Genomic DNA, 19,595 nt, shown 5'->3' on the forward strand with positions numbered 1-19,595 from the left:
CACGTCATTGAGATGTGTAGAGCGCATGGTACTAATCATCAATTCTTGATAAGCGGAATAAGGCGTATTTTTCACACTAATAACATATTTTAAATATTTTTTTCGTCTTGATACTTATATCGGTATAAATGTCTTTCAATTAAAAAAAATTGTTAAGAATTATTTATTAACCGTTGGTTTGACACTAAAATCTCTATATAAAACATATCGTCATCCCTATCATTATCTTTGACAAAACTGAGATAACAATATGATTTAAACGAGGATTTTGGTCTCAGAAACTAACAATAACTCTTTAATGTCAAAATACTAAATCAGAAGTCGTTAGATGTTAATATTGTATATTTAGATTATTGTAAAAGAATATAGGTCAATTTTAAAAACAATTTAGCTAAAACTTAAAAAGATGTACATGAAAGCATTGATATACTAATAGCTTATAGATCTAGAATTCGATATAGGATTTACCACTCAAGGTTCAAGACACACCTTTTCAAAGAGAAATCCTACATAAGTGGGATTCTCTTATTAGAATTTATCTATGTATTAAATGTTCTTAAATTAAATGTAATTCAAGTGCAACATTGCACAATTTAATAGGTGAAAAGGTGACAACAAATATGTAATACTTACGATTTTTTGCTTCAGAGAAGATTATCATAGTATCCAATTTCCTTCAATTACTATGCATTTCTCGTGCATTCATTCTTGCTATGTCACTTTAAGCCAATAAATCACACTACACTGGTACATATGTAGAACATTATTAAATTTACATGAAAAAGCAATATCTAATATAAAACTAGGAATGCACCAAAATCGTTAGTTAGTTTAATAAGAAAATGCTTAGATTTTTCATTTTCAATATTCAATTTTTTTTAGTTTCGCTTATTAATTTATTACACGTGGTTTTTCTATATGAAAAATATGTACTCCTTGCGCTTATATCAATGTGATAGTCACAGTTCCCGAGCTAAATGAATCCGTGTACAACGTAAATATTTGTTCCAGATACACAGATTTCTAAACATTATGCTATTTGTTGACAAATGTAAAAAATGTATTTGTTATTAAACAGAGATCATGATAATCTTTTTGAACTTTCGCCTCACGACAGCGATAATAAGAGAGAGAGTCTAAGAGCCAACACAAAATATTATGTACAACAATTATTTTAGCTAACACTATTTTAATAATGCTTATGGTTGCGATTATTTTCTTTTGCAGTTATCACCAACCTATAGTATTATAAATAAAAGCAGTGTTATATTGACGTTCATCGTATGAATCATGATGTTAAATCCCTATACAAACTTCTGATTTTCTGACGACAACAAGGTCTGAGTAGTAATGACAAGGATTTTACCTTATTTTATTCGAACTAGGCCTGCGGAAAGAAATTAATTCCGTAATTCATGCAAAATTACTTAATTTTAATTTGTTAATGCTAGGTTTTCCTACTAAAAAAATTTAAAAAATTAAAAAATATAGAAAACTTGGTGTATTTATGGTAGAATTGTTTTAGTACTATATAACTATTTGATAATTAGTCTGTATCACAAGCTTATTTTTTAATTTTTGCATAAAAGTAGGTCGTACAAGCTTCTTGGTTTTTATATTCGCAAATTCAATCATCTCTTTGACACATGCAGTTATTTAGTTATATCTTCACAATAAAGCTCTTGTTGTCTCTTTGCCTATGTTTTCAAATCAATAATGAGAATGCATGTTTAACATTAGTGGCGTTATCTCACGTTAAGTTAGCAAATTCATAAGAATTAATCTCAGTTACTGTTCGCGATTCATACGTTTTAGACTGTTGCAGTTTTTAACATTTATTTCGTGTATTTTTTAATGTGTATACAAGGTGTTCATTTATAAATCGACAGTTTATGATTTAATTATTTAATACGGTAAAAAAGCATTTATTTTCTATTGTCAAAATTTTATTTTTTTAGCTCCTGACGTTGTCTTTTTTCGTTTTATTTAAGAGGGGAATTATTCGTCTACCAAATACAATGATGATTTAAATAAACAAACAAAAAAATATGTAATATATTCACATTACGAACATAGTAGTAATCAAATCACGGCTATTACATTACTTTGTCGGAAGTTTTGCGGCTAGTCTTTTATTTAATTGAATACTCTGTATTTTATTTCACTGTGTTGAACTTTATCATTATGTTATTTATTCTTTCTTACATTTATAAGTTTAACAGAATATCAGAGTTTCAGTAAAAAAAAAAATATATAGAATACAATGCACTCTTAAAAATAATAATAATTATTGTTTACTTTTATTTCAACGTATCAAACGTTGTTTCATTTTAGTTTAGGTAAAAACTATTATTAATACCTGATATCTACTTATCCATTTACCATTTTAGTTTATAAATTTCTATAGTTAATTTCCTACATATAGTTACTTTTTTATTTATTTACTTTTGTTTTTTTTTAACGAAAGATTTACGTTGTAAAGAACGAGATAAGATAAAATTGAAGAGTAAGTGAGACAAGGTTGGAAAAGGAAATTTTAAGTCTGCACTACACCCATGAGCAAAAATGCAAATCTAAATAACTACTTTTTGACTGATTTCTGTATCAAGTCTTTAACTGTTAGTTCCCTCGATAAATACTAAAAGTAGCCGCATATTGAATATCCATTGTTGCGTAATAAATTAGCTTAGCCAGGCTAAGTGAAGAACTAGTATTTCGTATGTATGACTATACCATAATGAAACGGTATATCAAAAATATAAGTACCAAAAGATGATAAGAAATTGAATATATATATATCCGTAATACAATAAAATATGTATGATTGAATGTGTTATTCTATTATAGGTATGGTCACGAACTTTCAACTTTACACGTGACTTGTAGAAACGGTTCTTATCTTAGCCGGGATTGCATTCGAAATTAATTTATTGTCCGTAATTACGCACATGTATAGGAAAATATAGACAGTATCATAATACCTATTTTTAATTATCAAAAGAGAGAATATCTATTCCAATAGGACGAGTATTTTACCACGTTGCGTATTTGCTACTATTTTAAACTTAGGGGCGTTTTTGGCGAAGACTTGCAACTTATTTTTACCATGCAAATGAGAGGGTTGGATATATAAATATATTTTTTTTAATCATAAAGTGACAAACGAGCAAGCGATCACTTGATTCGCTGAAATAGCGAAGCGACCACTGCCCATAAACATCCGCAATTGCAGATGCGTTGTCTACCTTTAATTAATGGTAATGGGGACGCACAGAAAGAGAATATTTTGCCCATACTATGCGTTCCCTCCTTCGACAAATCCCTATCCCATTCCTTCCTTTCCTTTATATGAAAAGGGTGGGAAGGGGAAGAGGAGTAAATTTAGGCCTCAGGCACCACACTCATCAGACGAAACGCGGAATTGCTTCCACTTCACGCTTATCTTTTGTGTGGTCCTGGTATTTCACAGGACGAGTCGGCCTATTCGTGCAACAGATGTTGTTGCTGGCGTCTACCACAAAAGGATATATTTATTGACTTCGAATTTAACTAAGACAAATGCAACTATGTAAAGATCGGTTAATTCATAACTTCAACTAGGTTTTCGTTAACGCTTTAACAATAATGTGAATGTGATACTGTTAAATCCTAGACGATTTAATATGCATAAAAATCTCTATTGGACTATTGGTCAAAGTATGATGATGCTATCGTTTTCTCTCGTTATTGTTAGTTTCATGCGCGAAAAAGGTTACTTCTGTGTAAACTATCTATTATGTGTTTTACTTGTTCTGATTTCGTGTGAAATTTGTCTCCTATATGAATCTTTACCATTTACCAATCGTACTAGAATCGACTGTTATAAGATTGTATCAGTGTAAAAATATATTTTCTTCGAAGTGGTTGCTAGTCGTTTCTTTTCGCTTTTTAATTAGTTTCTAAATTATTCCAAATTACCGCCCGCGTCTTTCCTTCCTCTACAAAAATATACTACAAAGAAAAATCGATCTTGTCTGGGCAAAAGGTTGTGCTTGTCTTTTAATTGGTCAATAGTTGTTAAAACTGATACAATATAAAATAGTCTGTTATTTTCTTACTTTTATCAAGGTGATATTCAATTTGTAAAATACACCAAAGAGTTTAATTTCAATGAAAATTATGAATTTCACATTGACGTCTTTTACTATTTTATAGGTTATACAGAATCAAAACAAAATATTTTGACCAATAGAAGAGAAGAAGTGACTGACAGCGGAACGTGAGCTAATCGCGGATTGGTCTTTACTTGGAGCGCTGTGGCGCCTCTCCGACCTTATAAATAACAGCGCGAACTCGCAGCAGACCTCTTTTCCACAGTATTATTTCGAGGGGATTTTGTTGGGTTATTTTTGTGAGCTAACTCCAAATTCAGAATGCCGGAGACTGCAAAAATGAATGGATATGCAAAAACAAACGGGCACAGTTATGACATGGAAGATGGATCAGTGTTTTTATTTACATCAGAATCCGTCGGCGAGGGACATCCAGGTTAGTTTTTCATTATACTTCAGGATCGTGCGAGTTATCAAATCGAAAGATGGCCGCCTTAAACATGTGCGCAAATATTTTAATGAATTGTATGTCTGAGAATGCTCTGATAATGTTAATATGGGACAGAGTAGAAGTAAAACTTATTCACTTCTTCTTTACCTAGGTAAATAAGTAGAAGCAAGGGCAATATTAAGTTACATCATATTAAATGTAAATTGAGAATGTTTCCAGTAATTGATATGAATAATTGTCAATAAAAAGACCACGTGGTTTAAGACTATATTATCATGATGAAATAATATCATGATATGTTATTACTTTAAGCAATTAGGAATGCAACAGTCTTTTTGTTTTATTTCAGACAAAATGTGCGACCAAATAAGCGATGCAGTTCTTGACGCTCATTTAAAACAAGATCCTGATGCAAAAGTAGCATGTGGTAAGTAAAAAACAGGAGCACTTACCATAACTTCATTTTACATTTAACAACAACAGCATTTAAGAGAACTTATATTTTTTTTTAATTGCCAGAAACGGTTACTAAAACTGGTATGATTCTGCTGTGCGGAGAAATAACATCAAAAGCCAATGTTGACTATCAAAAAGTTGTGAGAGAAACAGTAAAGCATATTGGATATGATGATTCTTCAAAAGGTAAGCACAAAACATAGAATTAGTAAATTACACAAAGATTTCTGAACATTGGCTGCCCGCCAGGTACTGATTTGAATTTAATGTTGGTATGAAATGTACTTTGGCCTTCAGGCATACTCTTAGTAATTATTTTGTGAATACTAGGTTTTGATTGGCGTACACTAAACTTGTTAGTGGCTCTTGAGGAGCAAAGCCCAGACATAGCAGATGGGGTGTATCGGAACAGAGAGGAAATTGATTTTGGGGCTGGAGATCAGGTACAAAATTCAAATAGAGCCTGTTAGCACGAAACGGGTCTAAAAGTCCAAAAAATTTGGGAAAATCATTTTGCATGATCATTTTGATTTTAAGACATTTTTCATTTGGGTATCGAAATTGTTCCGATAAGTGATGGCAAAATTGTTTAGAGTATGATTAGGTTATATGTTGAATGGTAACAATAATATGCATGTTGGGACCAGGCTTTGACTACAAGACTTGCAGTGTGATGCTAGCTCTGGACCAACAGTCACCTGACATTGCAGCAGGGGTGCATGAGAATCGGAGTGAGGAGGATGTTGGGGCGGGTGATCAGGTAGGTCATTAGTAACAACCTTGAAAATATTAATATTTAAATTTTCTATGATACTAGAATTTTTTTCTTCTATGTGAACTTGCCAGGCAAGTTGGTGACACTGAACAAGGTTACTGTTGTAAAAATATTGGTTTCTTAGAATATTTTGTTAAATTAAATTATTTTCTATTTAAATTATGCCTGGATTACATAATGCCAGTACAGTAGAGCAGTAGCGCTGGCCTGCAATGAGTTCACTGGCGCCAGTTAGTGTTTAAATTATGACAGTTGTATACCAGCATTAATTTTGAGTGCTACTGTCCTACTGTAATGGCTAGTCATGGGTCAACTCAACTAAATTTGATGATTGGCAGATCATCTCATGGTTCACATGTGTGAAGTAGATCAATAAACCAGCTCTCACATCAGCTTAGTTTGTAGTTGCACAGAGTTATGATTTGTATTTCAAGCTGCAAACTGCTAGGCAGCTCACGGCTTAACACATAGTTATATTACATCACAAAGAGCCATGAGCTGCCAATTTAGTTCTTGAGTTGCAGCTCAACAATTCAATTCTTTATGATCTGAACTTTAGAACTGGTTCAGAGCTGATTAACACATGTCTAGTAATGGTAAAATTAATAAGATTATTCTTTTTAGTACTTGTTTTTACTTGTACTGTTATTACAATCAGCGCTTAGATCCTTTTCTTTTAATAGAATTCTTAATAATTAATAGAATTAATTTGAATAAGTAAAATTATCATTGTGTAACTTGGGTTTTCTTCTCATTATTACTACAAAATCGTACAAAAAAAAAACAACCATAATGTTTCATAATTGGTTCATGATCTGTAAAAGCTATTTTATGAGTCATTCCTTACTAAAACAAATTAAAATACAGTTTTATCGCAAAATGGGATTTATTACAATTGTTTTTACTTTTGTGTGTTATTTTGTTTTGAAATGGTAGACGTACTTCTAGGGATTGATGTTTGGATATGCTACGGACGAAACGGAGGAATGCATGCCCCTCACAGTGGTGCTTGCCCACAAACTGAACCAGAAGATTGCAGAGCTCAGACGAAATGGAGAATTCTGGTGGGCACGTCCTGATTCCAAATCACAGGTAAATTCAACTTAAAACTTACTACAGGAGACCCCATAGTTATCCCATAAAGTAAAATGTCAATGAATAATCTGTTTAATAATTTTAAAACGTGAAACATGTTTAAGTTATTAAATAAAAAAGTTCTTTTGTGACAAATTCATGATATCGAAATAGTAAAAGTAACATATAATTTTAATATGAATAATGCATTTAAGTGTTACATATAATTATTTAGTTTTTATCAGTACAAACAGAATATGTCACTTCACTATGATGAAAATAACTATTTTAATTGTGTAATCATTTTTAATGCAAGTATTTTCTAATTTTTGTATTACAAGACTTTAATAACATTGTGGTAACATGTTTAGTAGCACACAAAAATATTTTTTTCATTATTTGCAACATAAAAAATGGATCAATTCATCAATAGGATAAAAAACATATATTTCCATATATATACATAAGTAAATATGGTTAAAATATAAGAACATGATCTTAACTCACGGTAATGAATGTTTAAATCATGGTTAATTTATATTGCAACTAAATAATCTTTGAAAACAAGTAAAAAATAAAAGAAAGCATAGTGCTTTGGTGAATTGTGATGGGATGTCTTTTCCGTCCTAACCTAATCTAGAGCTATTCCTTGTTTTAGGAATTTAGCCTTATCTTTATCTTATCAAAACATGACATGTCGGCCGTCTGCTGTCAAATTAATGGTCAAGGCGACCATTTTTATAACATGAAATAAATCAGTATGATTTTGTATTAACCTTGGCAATCTGCAAGTATACAATTGATTGGTGGCTGGCATTTGAAATTTGATATATTGAGATTGATTACGTCATCAAACACTAGAATTACCATGTCGTATTTTTGTGCAATTTTAACAATTCATGCTATTTGAAGTAATTAGATTCTAATTTGAGACTTTTTGTTTACATATTTAATTAGGCACGATTTTGATGACTTCACCGTACAATTGTTATATTACACTAGCTTTTTCCCGCGACTCCGTCCGCGCGTAAATAAAAATAGAAAACGGGGTAAAAATTTTCCTATGTCCGTTTCCTGGTTCTAACCTACCTGCCCACCAATTTTCAGTCAAATCGATTCAGCCGTTCTTAATTATAAATAGTGTAACTAACACGATTTTCTTTTATATATATATAAGATGTACAATCGAACTTGGATATAAGAGAAACCTCTATAAGCGAGAAAAACATCGCGATCCCTTGCACTCTCGCTTATCCAGGTTCCACTGTATTCTGTATCGAATGGTGTAATGTGTTGCAGGTGACATGCGAGTACATCTTCGCGGGGGGCGCCACAGTGCCGCAAAGGGTCCACACAGTTGTTGTATCACTGCAACATTCCGGAAAAGTATGTTATCAAACTAAATTATTCATTTACTAGCAGTCGCCTGCGACTTTGTTAACGCAACATTTAAAAAAATTGTCTATATTAACCCTGCGTCCATCATCTGTCTTCCCGTCAAAGTCCTGTTCTGATTACCTGAAACAAACGCGGCCTTACATACAGACAGACAGACAGAAAAAATTAAAATATGTTTTTTCGTTATCAGCGTCGCAAATTCATGACTTCCACGAAATACGATTTTTTTTTCTCGCCATTACATAAACTCTAATTTTAGTAATATGTATAAATATAAATGATTACTTGGTATTGATACTAAAAAACGAACTAGTTATAACAAGTGATAATTGATATATTGTTGAAAAAATCGTATGAAATAAAATTACCACAAGTTTATTACAATTTTCTATAACAAGTTATGTTATGATTAAATTTTATACCAACCGATATGATAATGAAATTGCTTAAGAAAATAATATTTTTCATTTCATCATGCAAGCTTATGTGTAAATAATTTAAATATTATATCATTGCTATGTTGTTGATAACCTATTTATCACAGTTAGTTATAAATATTTTTGTTTTTACACATTTATTAGCGTCATGGTAATCCAAACATGTTCCGAATAGAATAGATTCAATAATCTCCCAACTTTTAGGCAAGTTTCATTTTTGATAAAGTTTATATCGCGACTGTAATAAATTTATGTAATCACTGAATAGAGAATTGAAGAATAGAGTTTATTATACATTCTCTACAGGCAATGGAGACTCGCCTGGGTTTTTTTTTACTTTAATAATGGTCCCATTTTATTTATAGATAACGTTGGAGCAACTTCGCGAGGAGATCAGAGAGAAGGTTATCAAGGAAGTAATCCCAGACCAGTACTTTGATGACAGGACTATCGTTCACATCAATCCTTCAGGACTATTCATCATTGGTGGACCTCAGGTAAAATCATATCAATATGTCGAGTGAAAACCCTTTTTTTTTTTAAATTGAGATGTTTATGTTTTAGGTTTATGTGAAAAAGTGCTTTTAAATTTTTTTTATATGAATTATGGGCGACCACTAGTAATTATAAATACTAGTCTAATAAAACATTCAATGTTTTTTTAAAGAGAAGAGACATTGATGATCATTTAACTGCACCCAGAGTTAAAAATAAGTAGTGGTTAAAAATCATAGTGTAGATTTATTATGAGGATTTACTAAGTGATCATACAATTATTTTTAGTGTACCAGTTGTTTTATTTTGCTAGAAAGTATAAGCGAATAAGAATCCATGATAATTTCGATTGCAAAATTTATGTATTCAATAAACCAAACAATAAAGATGCTTGTCAATCTAGTACTAATGCATTACGCAACACTTTTTTTCTCATCAGCATTAATAATACTTTGTGGCAATAGTACACTTTTATGAACAACAATAAAAAACGTGGTCATCAGTAATGTTACGCGAAATTTTACACCTATTCCACATAAGTTATTACGAAATTATAAACAAACACCTTTTTTCATAGAAATGAACCTCAGGTATTTGCTTAGGGTATCATCGTTTATCGGATTTCTTTTTATATTCGCGTAAATTCAATGATTAACTTAATTCACAAACTATGTAATGCCTCCAGCTACCTTATCGCAATATATAAATATTGTAGTTGCGTCAGATACTTAACGTCACATGCGTCAATGATACGTCATGTCATGGTATTTTTTTTTTTTTTGCTTTATTTTCTTAATCTAAGAATGCGGAACTAAAACTGTTAGTGCTTACTTAATACTTTTCTACAGAAACATCCTTGTTTATACAATATATATTAATAAATACAACGAAAGATCCTAATAAACGTTAACATTTTGCATTAACTTTGACATTTATTTATGACGCAATGTTGCACCGGTTTTTCTACAAATAACATTTATAGCTATCAAATACAATCAAATATAAAAACGTAAATAACACACAAAAAAAACTATAGACATGTGCCAGGATTGACAAATTGAAGAACATAACCTATGAGTATTATAGTATTAAAAAGTAGAAATACATTATAATTGTGTTTTTGGAATAATCTTAAAAATCAATGAACCTATTATAGAATTTTTTTCACATACATAAGGTTAAATCTATACATAGGCTATTTTTTTTATTTTATTATCAGTAGACAACTATTAATTCAATTGTGAACGACCAAAACTATTTTGACAAATGAACTGTCATTATATTCGTAGTAAGTTTTTTTGTTTTTTTTTTTGATCAAGTGTTTTATTTTTAAAATTTGCTTGTGTCGTGTTCAGTCTGACGCCGGTTTGACGGGACGTAAGATAATAGTGGACACGTACGGTGGATGGGGTGCACATGGCGGCGGCGCGTTCTCAGGCAAGGACTTCACCAAGGTGGACCGCTCGGCCGCGTACGCCGCGCGCTGGGTCGCCAAGTCCCTCGTACGCGCCGGACTCTGCAGGCGCTGCATGGTGCAGGTAATATCAAACATTCATGAAATTACAACTTCCATACTAATACGATTTTTGTAGGAATTAATTTGTCAGATGAGCGGTGGCGGATGACAATACTAAAAGGTCATTATTTAATAATGTAAACCTGATTTGAAATTAAAATGTTTCTCACTGATCTATTTATAACATAGCCACGATGTGTAATATTTGCTAAGATTCATTGTATATTGTGTTTACATCAGGTAGCGTATGCGATCGGTGTGGCGGAGCCGCTGTCGATCACGGTGTTCGACTACGGCACCTCGCACAAGACTCAGCAGGAGCTGCTCTCCATTGTACAGAAGAACTTTGATCTCCGCCCAGGAAAGATTGTCAAGTGAGTCGCTGTTTACTATTCTATGTATCACATTTATACAAAAATGATAGATTCACCAAAAATGGGAAAGTACTATACTTCGCGGGAGATTATATACATAACTTTTATATAAAATGAAAATAACTACCCAACGTACTTCTGCGGCCTCTTTTGGCATTATTAAAAATGTAATGAATTGTATGCAATACATTACGGAACGAATGTTATTAATTTAATTTAAGTTTTTTGTCTAGATTAACTTAATATGCAAATCTTTGAAATCAGAAGGGGTATCAAAATCGTTTTGCATGTGTCAAATTTGTAAAAAATAATAATTGTTTTACTCGTATTGTTTGATCAAATATTTGGCAATGTATTTGCAGAGAGCTGAACTTGAAGGCGCCGATATATCAGAAGACGAGTACTTACGGTCACTTTGGTCGGGAGGGCTTCCCCTGGGAGACGCCCAAGCCGCTCATCGTAGATTGACTTGCGTCAGCGCTCGCATCTAGCACCTTGTAAATATTCCACCAGTATGTTTTGAAACACCTAATCTACGTGTGTTTTGTAGCGAGAGCACGGAGATAATATCGCTGATGTCTCTCTATAGGTTATTATAGTTAACGCGACGAAATCTTGCGAATGAAACTGCCATTGCGTGGGAATGATCGATGCATACGGACGAGTTACATTCGTGTTGGCGACCGACATTTTATTTATTTAAATATCGACAAAGCTATCTGAACCGGTGGGCATAAGTCAAACTAAATTATGACAGCCCAATAGCGCCACCTGTCAACGATAAAAAATGTTAAAATCCTTTTTGCACTGTAGTTGTCATGTCATTATTTCTTTTATGTCTTTTTGTTACTGAGCAGGTTTTATATTTATATTCTTATGTATTATGTATAAGCAGGTTTTATATATATTCCGGCAGAAGCAACCGCGATTGCAGTGCCCCTCACCGGTTCAGATATCCTTGTTGGAATATACATTTAACTTAAGTGTCGAGTCTTGTAATAGTTTCTCAATATTTAAGCAAAAATCTTATTTTATAAATATCAGGCATTTCTCATATGTTCTGAAAAAATTACTAATATAATAATAATTTTGATTTTCAAACATGAATTTTTATACTGAGATTTTGGAAGCCTATACTTATGTAACTTGTTCTGTAAGGACGGTTGCATTTGCGCGATTCAGTGTATGTTATTATTAAGTATTCGTTAGTTTAGATGCATAGGCGTAATGGTGACGTCATCTCTGAATTTGAGTTAGTTCCGGCTCCCAGCGGGCAGTTCTATCATTTAAGGCGGTCACCAAGTCATATCTGTATCCATATATATATCAAATCACGGGTCAATATAACATATGTATCTGGTTTCAATTACCAAAGATATAACCCTCTACGAACAGACAAATACATGATTTTTTATATTAATGGAATAACGGATAAAATAAAAGATTGTCACAAAATATACTCAATTGTATTTGAGTTTTGTGACATCTGTACTGTACTATAAAATTTATAAATGTTTCTTCTATGGATTCCTCAAATAGTGCTGTCTGGCTTATGACAGGGTTCATAAATGTTCCTTGGCCAAAAGACAACATGAAATGTTAGAATAATAAGTACTGTGTCTCCTAATTTACCTGCATGTGATATATCCAATGCCATTTTCATACATTAATGGATTTATTTGTACAATTTTCATTTGCACGTGATGTCCTATTTATTATATAGCGTACATATGACAATTTTAATGTTTTTAATTCCTTTTTAAAGCAATTCATACGATGATTATTGGTTTTTTAATGAATTTGAATTCGTTATTTAAGTAAGGGCCTATAATTTTTTTTTTTTGCTGTAAAAATGAAGTTTTCGACTTGAATGATGAACTGCCATAATCTCGAATGTTGTATACTGTGAGCTTTATATTAAGTGCTACATCGAGGTAGAGTAGACTACTTTCCAGGTCGCGTCACAGTGGACCGAGTACGTTCTAGAACATTCTACATTCTGATATTCTAGGACCTTCTCGTTCCGCTGCAAATGAAGTGCCGCGCGACGGGGACCCCAACTATATGTTTATTTTAAGTCTAGATAAGTGTCAGTGAATTTTGCTCCTTTTTAAATAGAAATGTTGGCCATATTAGATGTCGCCCCGCCGTGCGGTACATTTTGTGTTGTGTTTCCGAAAAGGATCATAGTGGAAAAGAGCCATTTTGAAAACACACCGACTCGTCCCGGGCAGTAGTGCACTGTGCATTTATAATTACACACACGAACACGCCTCTAGGCGCATTGGAAACTTGACATTTTATGAAACTAGAAACTAAACTTAGGAAATTTGAATATTCTTAGGACGGGTAGCGAGAACTTTGATTATATTTTTGGATCTGTATCGACCCGTTAAAAGATTCTTATTAACTTGCTGTGTATTTTGAATTTGTCAAATTGTAAAATTTCGACTAATAATAAATAAATTGCATTCCCGTCCCATCGGGATGAAGTGCTTTTTTTTTCTTTAATCCTATCCCTTAGATATTAAGCGCATAAAATAAAATTATTAGTTGAATAGAATGTAAAACTGTGTACCGAAAATGATGTGGTTCTTAAATTAATTTAAATAAAGTATTTAATAATTTAAACCGCTTTGCGTTTTTTTATGGGTTTCTCTAACTTATTTATGTAAATAAGCATTTAATTTTTGATGGTAATTAAAAACAAGGCGAGAATTTTTTAAAGTAATTGATAATTTGCAAGTAGCTTTGAGTAACAAAGAGTCCTAGGATAGCAGAATCTCATATTGGGCTAGTAATTTAAGTTTCACTTTAATTGTCATTTATTTTTATTGCAGTTTATCTTTATTACATCTCCGTAGTAGTCGCTAGTAACAAGAATAATATAACCTTTTTGAAGTCGGCTAAAAAATGGTCCACCTGTCCATGAAAAGACTAGGAACCTTTGCGTACATGCGTAGAGGTTAAAAACTGAATTAGTTTCAATCAATTGGTCACATTTAAATTCAAATTATAAAGAATTGTTTACAAAAATATAAAGTTTAACAAAATAACTTAGTTTAAATCAAGACAGCCAACGCGCCACCAATCTTCTAGCGGCTTGCTGCACCCGTGTCATTAGAATGGTGTCTGTACTCAGCCAGCCTTGCATGTCGAAACAATGAGACGCCCTGCAGTTACAAAAATTCACACTTAGATAGCCTTTAAGTAGAACACACACAGGTGGGCACAGTTAATCGAAAAGTTAACTTCGTTAATCGTTAATTCGTTAATAAAAAAATTAACTTCGTTAATCGTTAAAGCGTTAAATTCTCGAAAATTTAACGCAAGTTAAAGTTAATCGTTAACAGTTAACCATACCAAAATTATACATACTAATTTCACACTTAGTGCCGACACTTGTTTAAAATATTAATTTGACTATACATTCTATAACACATTAGTATTAGAGACAAGTATGAATGCATTATAGTATATTTCATTACGAGTGCAGAAAGCCTGTCATTGCAAAGAGTTCAGACAAATGTCTACCCGAGCCGAGGCGCAGCCGAAGGTGAGGGTTGACAGTTGGAACAAGTTGTAATGGCAGTTCCGCACGTGTACAACTATTTTAAATACAGTTGCGAAAAAATGAAGCAATGTAATAGAATAATTAAAACCCAATAAACTCAATCTAAAATGTTTGAAAAATGGCGCCAACCGTAAAAGAATACAAACAGAGATTTTTTTGTTTTCTTCATCCATTCTGGGTAGGCAAAGGGAACTATGCCCAAACGGTCAAGTCTTCAGTAGATTATTTTTATTGATATGAAATGAAAATTAAATTTAATGAGATGAAATAAAATGAAACCTAACCTAATTCATTGAGTAAAATCATTAAATCTGATATTGTAACAAATTAGGAGCTTCTTTTTAGAAATATTTGCATGAAGCATAAAAACTTCAATGATTTTTTTTTGTAAAAACTTCGTGGTTGCTTTTTTCTTAGACATTATTTTGACAGTTGGGAAAGAGAACGCACGAGTTTGGAAAAGCTAAAGAAAAAGCACGAGTAAAAAAGTGTTTTAATACAGTTGCTCAAAAAATGGCGTATTGCAGGGACGAAGAGCGTTCGGGATGTCGGCTATTACATACTCTTGCTTTTATATACTCGTAATGAAATACACTATTTAGAACCTTCTTTTGATTTTGTCCTGTTGGTCACGTCTTTTCCGAACACTCTGATGCATCACACTTGCACGCGAATTTCACATATATCAATTATCAACTCGTTCGTTCACCATTCGAGTCGCCGACAGTCGCCCAACATAGTTGAACTTACGAGCGTGGCGTGGAGCGTAATTTAAACAAAATGACAGCACGTCTACAAGTTTCTAATTTAACGATTAACGGACTTTTATTAACGGAAGTTGAGTTTAACGGAAGTTAACAAAAGCGTTAACACTTTTTGAAGTTAACTTAAAAGTTAATCCGTTAAGCAAAATGTTAACTTCGTTAATTAACGATTAACGGATTAACGAGTTAATGCCCAGCTCTGAGAACACACTATATAAATCATTAACTAATTTTATAAAATATTTGAGAACGATAAGTTTAACTGCGACTAAGAAACAATCTTGTCTTCCATATGGCACATCATGTACGAAATCTAATTTAGGTCATGTATTTACCTTGGAACTGTATAGGTAGGAGAACCTTCTTTTAAATCCCTGTCATAGACGCCGAGGGCATGCCACGGGTCTACGGTACCGTGGATGTTGATGGTGTTGTTCACATCGGGATTCAAACCGCCAAATATTAAATTGACGCGGTCCACCGCATCGTATACAAACGCCTCGTCAAACCTGCAACAAAATGAGGCTTATCAATATACTCATGAAAATCAGAATCCGCTGTACATTAATTTATATTGTGTTATTCTGCTGATAATAGTGGTATGAAAGAACTCATACTAATACGGTTGTAATGTGAATTAATAGTGTTGTCATTAGGCAATTAACTTTTAACTGTACCTTTGATCGAAAACCTGCTTGCATACTTCAACATAAAATGCAACGTCGAGCCATTTTAACTGATCGAACACTGTGCCAGATTTCGGTGCTATCTGGAAATACCCGTATTCTGTACACGTCTGGTAATACCACGCTCTCGCTGAAAAAGTGATGAGTACATTAAAAAAAGAAAACTTAAAACGGTAGGAACAACTTTTCCTCTTTTATTAAGTGTGAAGCACTTAATTTTAACCCACTTACACTGTGACTGAGGAGGGTCAAGAGACTTAAATTATGAAGTATCTAGCACACTTTTCATGTCACTTGACTTAGATATCTGCAAATAGTTTTCTATTTGTTCAAACTTTGTGTACCTGAAGGATAAATATAAATAATTCTACTTATTTACATAAACACTTACAAATAGAAGTGGTATTATATGTCCTTAGAAAAGTTTCGAATCCAGTAGCCCAACATGAACCTAGGTTTTGAGTCGCGGCTATGTAACCGCCAATTTTTTTCATTGGGGTTTCTCCTGCAATAAATCGAAAAAAGCGATGTCAAATATCCCTCCTTTTAATTCCTTTATTATGTCTTACATATATTTGATATGCTGCGGTTGCCGTACCGTAAATGTTAGTGGCGAAATTGTTACAAATTGCTAGTAGCGTGCCGGGACGTGCGCGCTGCACCGATCCGGAGAAAGACCACGTTATGAGCCCCGAGAAGTAACCTAAGTCCAGTTCGTTGTCATAGTTCAGAGGATTGCAAAGCCTATCAATAAAACGAGAAGAAAATAATTAATAGTCACGACAGTTACATATCTATGGATATTGTAAAGTAAAAATTAAGTTGACAGTCGGTACCTATACGCTTCTTCAAGTGATTGTCTGCCCAGTATGCTCTCCATTGCTGCAATTGTATCGGCAATTCCTTGTCTTATGGTTGATATACATTGCTCGCCCCCTTCGGATTTAAATGCTTCGTGAACAACCTCTAAATAACCTGGAGAAATATATCGAGTTTATGATGTGATTTTAAATTTCTTGTTACAACGTTATTAAAAATTCTAAGAATAAACAGTTGTTTCTGAAACCTTCGGATTTCTGTTATTAAATATGATTGATTTTTCTTATTTTTGTAAGAAAACGTTTCCACGATTCAGCGATGAGTCTAGATTAAAAGACCATTCTAAAATTGTTTTCCCTTACCTAGCTTCATAAACCTTACTAGTCTATTGACACTTCAGTTTACTAAGGTACTTTTTTATCCATCGAATTAGCTTTGGATTGTATTTCTTTTAAAGCTTTCGTTGTATAGCGAACAGCATTCTGTTTTTAAAAAGATTTTATAAATTAATTTAACATATAAGATAAGGAATTTACCGGCAAAATCAACTTTTCCCTTGATAGGGCCACTGGAGGCGACAACGCCCTCAACCAAGTGAGGATATCTCTGTTTGAACCATAGAGCCATGTTCGCGGCATATGAACCCCCGTACAAGATGATTTTACTGTTCGCGAAGCGTTCTTGCTTTTTCAATTCTAAAATAAAATATGCGATGTCTGCCAAAGCTTGGTCCACGTTCAGAAATCTTAAGTTCTCAGTCGTAAATTCTCTGTAGAAATAAATTTTGCAATATAATTTCTATTAATGATTCTGATCGTAACAGTCTCTGGTGGTTTTGGATGCTGTTGGGAAGAAAGATCTAAAAAAATAACCTAACATTACTATAAAAAAAAACTGACTGAGGCTCATAGATGAAAACCATCGAAAAAATCATTTAGTAAAGTAAAAAAATGCATGGCGAATGAGATTCGAACTCGTTTTTCTCAATTTAAAAACCGTACAAAAAACATGTCCCTCTTGACAGTTGGGTATAAAAGTACAATCAATACCCTCCTATATTAATCCAACGCTGGACACAGGGTTTCCTTAATATAGAATGATAAATACATAAAGAACTAACGTATATGGCAGTGTCTCCCCATAGTAGCGATGTTCTGTATAAATAAGGTATCCCTGATTCTCCTGCGCCATGAGGTACATGTTTCCGGCGCGCAGCCAACCCGGGGCAATAGCCCACTCGCCGCCCACCATTATGAACACCGGCTTGCCTTCTCCACCGAAGAATTCCTCATTGAACATGAACCGCTAAAATAATTTTATTTAAATTATACGAACACATAAAATAAATCAGAAAGACAAAAGTAAGCAGAAGAAAAAAAGGTTTAAAAGAGATAGAGATTAAGTGCAGTCTTTTTGAGTAACATTAGTTGAAATTAGGATTGCATTGTTTTAGTTCGTATAAGGATAAAAGAAAAGAAGGTACCAATGACATAAAGTGTCTTTGGATTTGCAATTTTTGCACTTGACGCGCGTCTTTTAATTCGTATGTTAAACTTAACCAATTTTAATTTAATTGGTCTTAACGTTTATGAACGAATATTACTAACTAACATAAACAAAGATTTCATGAGATTAGAATAATGTTTAATTTTGCGCTAACCATTTGAAATGTCTCTCTGTTTTGTGGGTCAAAGTGATCTAGCGGCATGGTTATCCAACTAGTGAGGACATTTCTTGTATTGAGATTGGAAGACTCTGGTGGCTCTAGTTCCACTCGTATTGGGGGCTCGAGAACACGTGGCTCTGCCCAACATAACGTCATCAAGCATGATAATAGAAGAAATCTCTGAAACAATAGCAATTATATCTTAAACCATTAGGTGTTGTTGTAGGTTGCGACTGTTTACATTTTGTTATCGCTCTCTACTATTTGCATAGGCTAAATACAATGTAAGTGTTACTTTTTGCATATAAATTATCTTTAAAGAATATTAACGTTACAACAGTTCTTGAAGAACATGGTACTGCTATGTCCTTGAAATTATACATTTTTTTTACATGAGAACTTGTAAGTTTATAGACTTATTATAGTAGACCTTATTTCACATTTTCCGTAGAATAATTTTGCAGAAAAGACGACAGTGATTTTGATCATTAACCATTTATTTCACATAAGGAGTAATAATATAATATGATAAAAAATAGTTACCATTTCGCGTTCCAAATTTCACGTATGTGTCTTTGCATGACACGTTTATTACTACATTAAATGAACTCATTAATATTATCTGTGTGATTGGCATTGATAAGAATATAATCGAAGTATGTTGTTTAAAAAGTCTAATATAAGTTAGTTCAGTTTAGTATAGAGGCAGATAAGCGTCATCCACCAACAAAGATGTTCAAGAACTTAATATGAACATGTATTTATGATAAATGCTTCTAAAATGTGCATGTCGTTGTTCAAATTAATAAATTCAACAGCTTATAATCAATGCCAATTATAATCTTAGTTGTTTTACAATGATTGATAAGTTATCGCGCCTTATCCAATACCTAATTTAATTCCAAATAGTAAAATCCATTCTCCATTCTTCAGTTCATTGCCTTAAGAGTATCTATGTATTGAAAATAATTGTTTTGTTAAATTATTTATTAAATTCAAATTAAGTGCATTTCAAATGC

At 32.8% G+C, this 19,595-nt stretch overlaps 2 protein-coding genes across 3 annotated transcripts; one reads left to right on the forward strand and one right to left on the reverse strand.

The window, feature by feature from the left end:
• Nucleotides 1–1,792: 1,792 nt before the first annotated feature.
• Nucleotides 1,793–13,610, forward strand: LOC106718854 (S-adenosylmethionine synthase). 2 transcript variants are annotated; one of them, XM_045678902.1, is made up of 11 exons: nt 1,793–1,913; nt 4,195–4,527; nt 4,892–4,969; nt 5,062–5,184; nt 5,329–5,441; nt 6,722–6,865; nt 8,147–8,233; nt 9,048–9,179; nt 10,533–10,715; nt 10,934–11,067; nt 11,430–13,610. In XM_045678902.1, the coding sequence occupies exons 2-11, from the start codon at nt 4,413–4,415 to the stop codon at nt 11,533–11,535; spliced, it is 1,215 nt and encodes a 404-aa protein (XP_045534858.1). In that variant the 5' UTR covers nt 1,793–1,913; nt 4,195–4,412; the 3' UTR covers nt 11,536–13,610. The 2 variants fall into 2 exon arrangements, with proteins under 2 accessions (XP_045534858.1, XP_045534857.1); XM_045678901.1 differs by lacking the exon at nt 5,329–5,441 and adding an exon at nt 5,646–5,758 and having other exon boundaries at nt 1,794–1,913; nt 11,430–12,816.
• A 480-nt stretch (nt 13,611–14,090) lies between these two features.
• LOC106718085 (putative serine protease K12H4.7) lies at nt 14,091–19,242 on the reverse strand. The gene is made up of 10 exons (XM_014512090.2): nt 19,120–19,242; nt 18,571–18,756; nt 18,031–18,215; nt 17,447–17,679; nt 16,928–17,066; nt 16,690–16,835; nt 16,483–16,596; nt 16,083–16,221; nt 15,741–15,914; nt 14,091–14,240 (listed from the first exon to the last, which is right to left on the reverse strand). The coding sequence occupies exons 1-10, from the start codon at nt 19,120–19,122 to the stop codon at nt 14,135–14,137; spliced, it is 1,425 nt and encodes a 474-aa protein (XP_014367576.2). The 5' UTR covers nt 19,123–19,242; the 3' UTR covers nt 14,091–14,134.
• Nucleotides 19,243–19,595: the final 353 nt, after the last annotated feature.

Source organism: Papilio machaon, chromosome 8 (genome assembly GCF_912999745.1).
Source record: "Papilio machaon chromosome 8, ilPapMach1.1, whole genome shotgun sequence".
Classification (NCBI taxonomy): domain Eukaryota; kingdom Metazoa; phylum Arthropoda; class Insecta; order Lepidoptera; family Papilionidae; genus Papilio; species Papilio machaon.

What these genes read in the sequence shown, in the direction of transcription:
- LOC106718854 (XM_045678902.1), top strand. Translation starts at nt 4,413, where the DNA reads ATGCCGGAGACTGCAAAAATGAATGGATATGCAAAAACAAACGGGCAC. An exon ending in CGTCGGCGAGGGACATCCAG is followed by an intron (nt 4,528 to 4,891) that starts GTTAGTTTTTCA and finishes GTTTTATTTCAG; the next exon opens with ACAAAATGTGCGACCAAATA. An exon ending in CACTGCAACATTCCGGAAAA is followed by an intron (nt 8,234 to 9,047) that starts GTATGTTATCAA and finishes TTTTATTTATAG; the next exon opens with ATAACGTTGGAGCAACTTCG.
- LOC106718085 (XM_014512090.2), bottom strand. An exon ending in TCACTTGAAGAAGCGTATAG is followed by an intron (nt 16,836 to 16,927) that starts GTACCGACTGTC and finishes TTTTATTGATAG; the next exon opens with GCTTTGCAATCCTCTGAACT. An exon ending in AAGCAGGTTTTCGATCAAAG is followed by an intron (nt 15,915 to 16,082) that starts GTACAGTTAAAA and finishes ATTTTGTTGCAG; the next exon opens with GTTTGACGAGGCGTTTGTAT.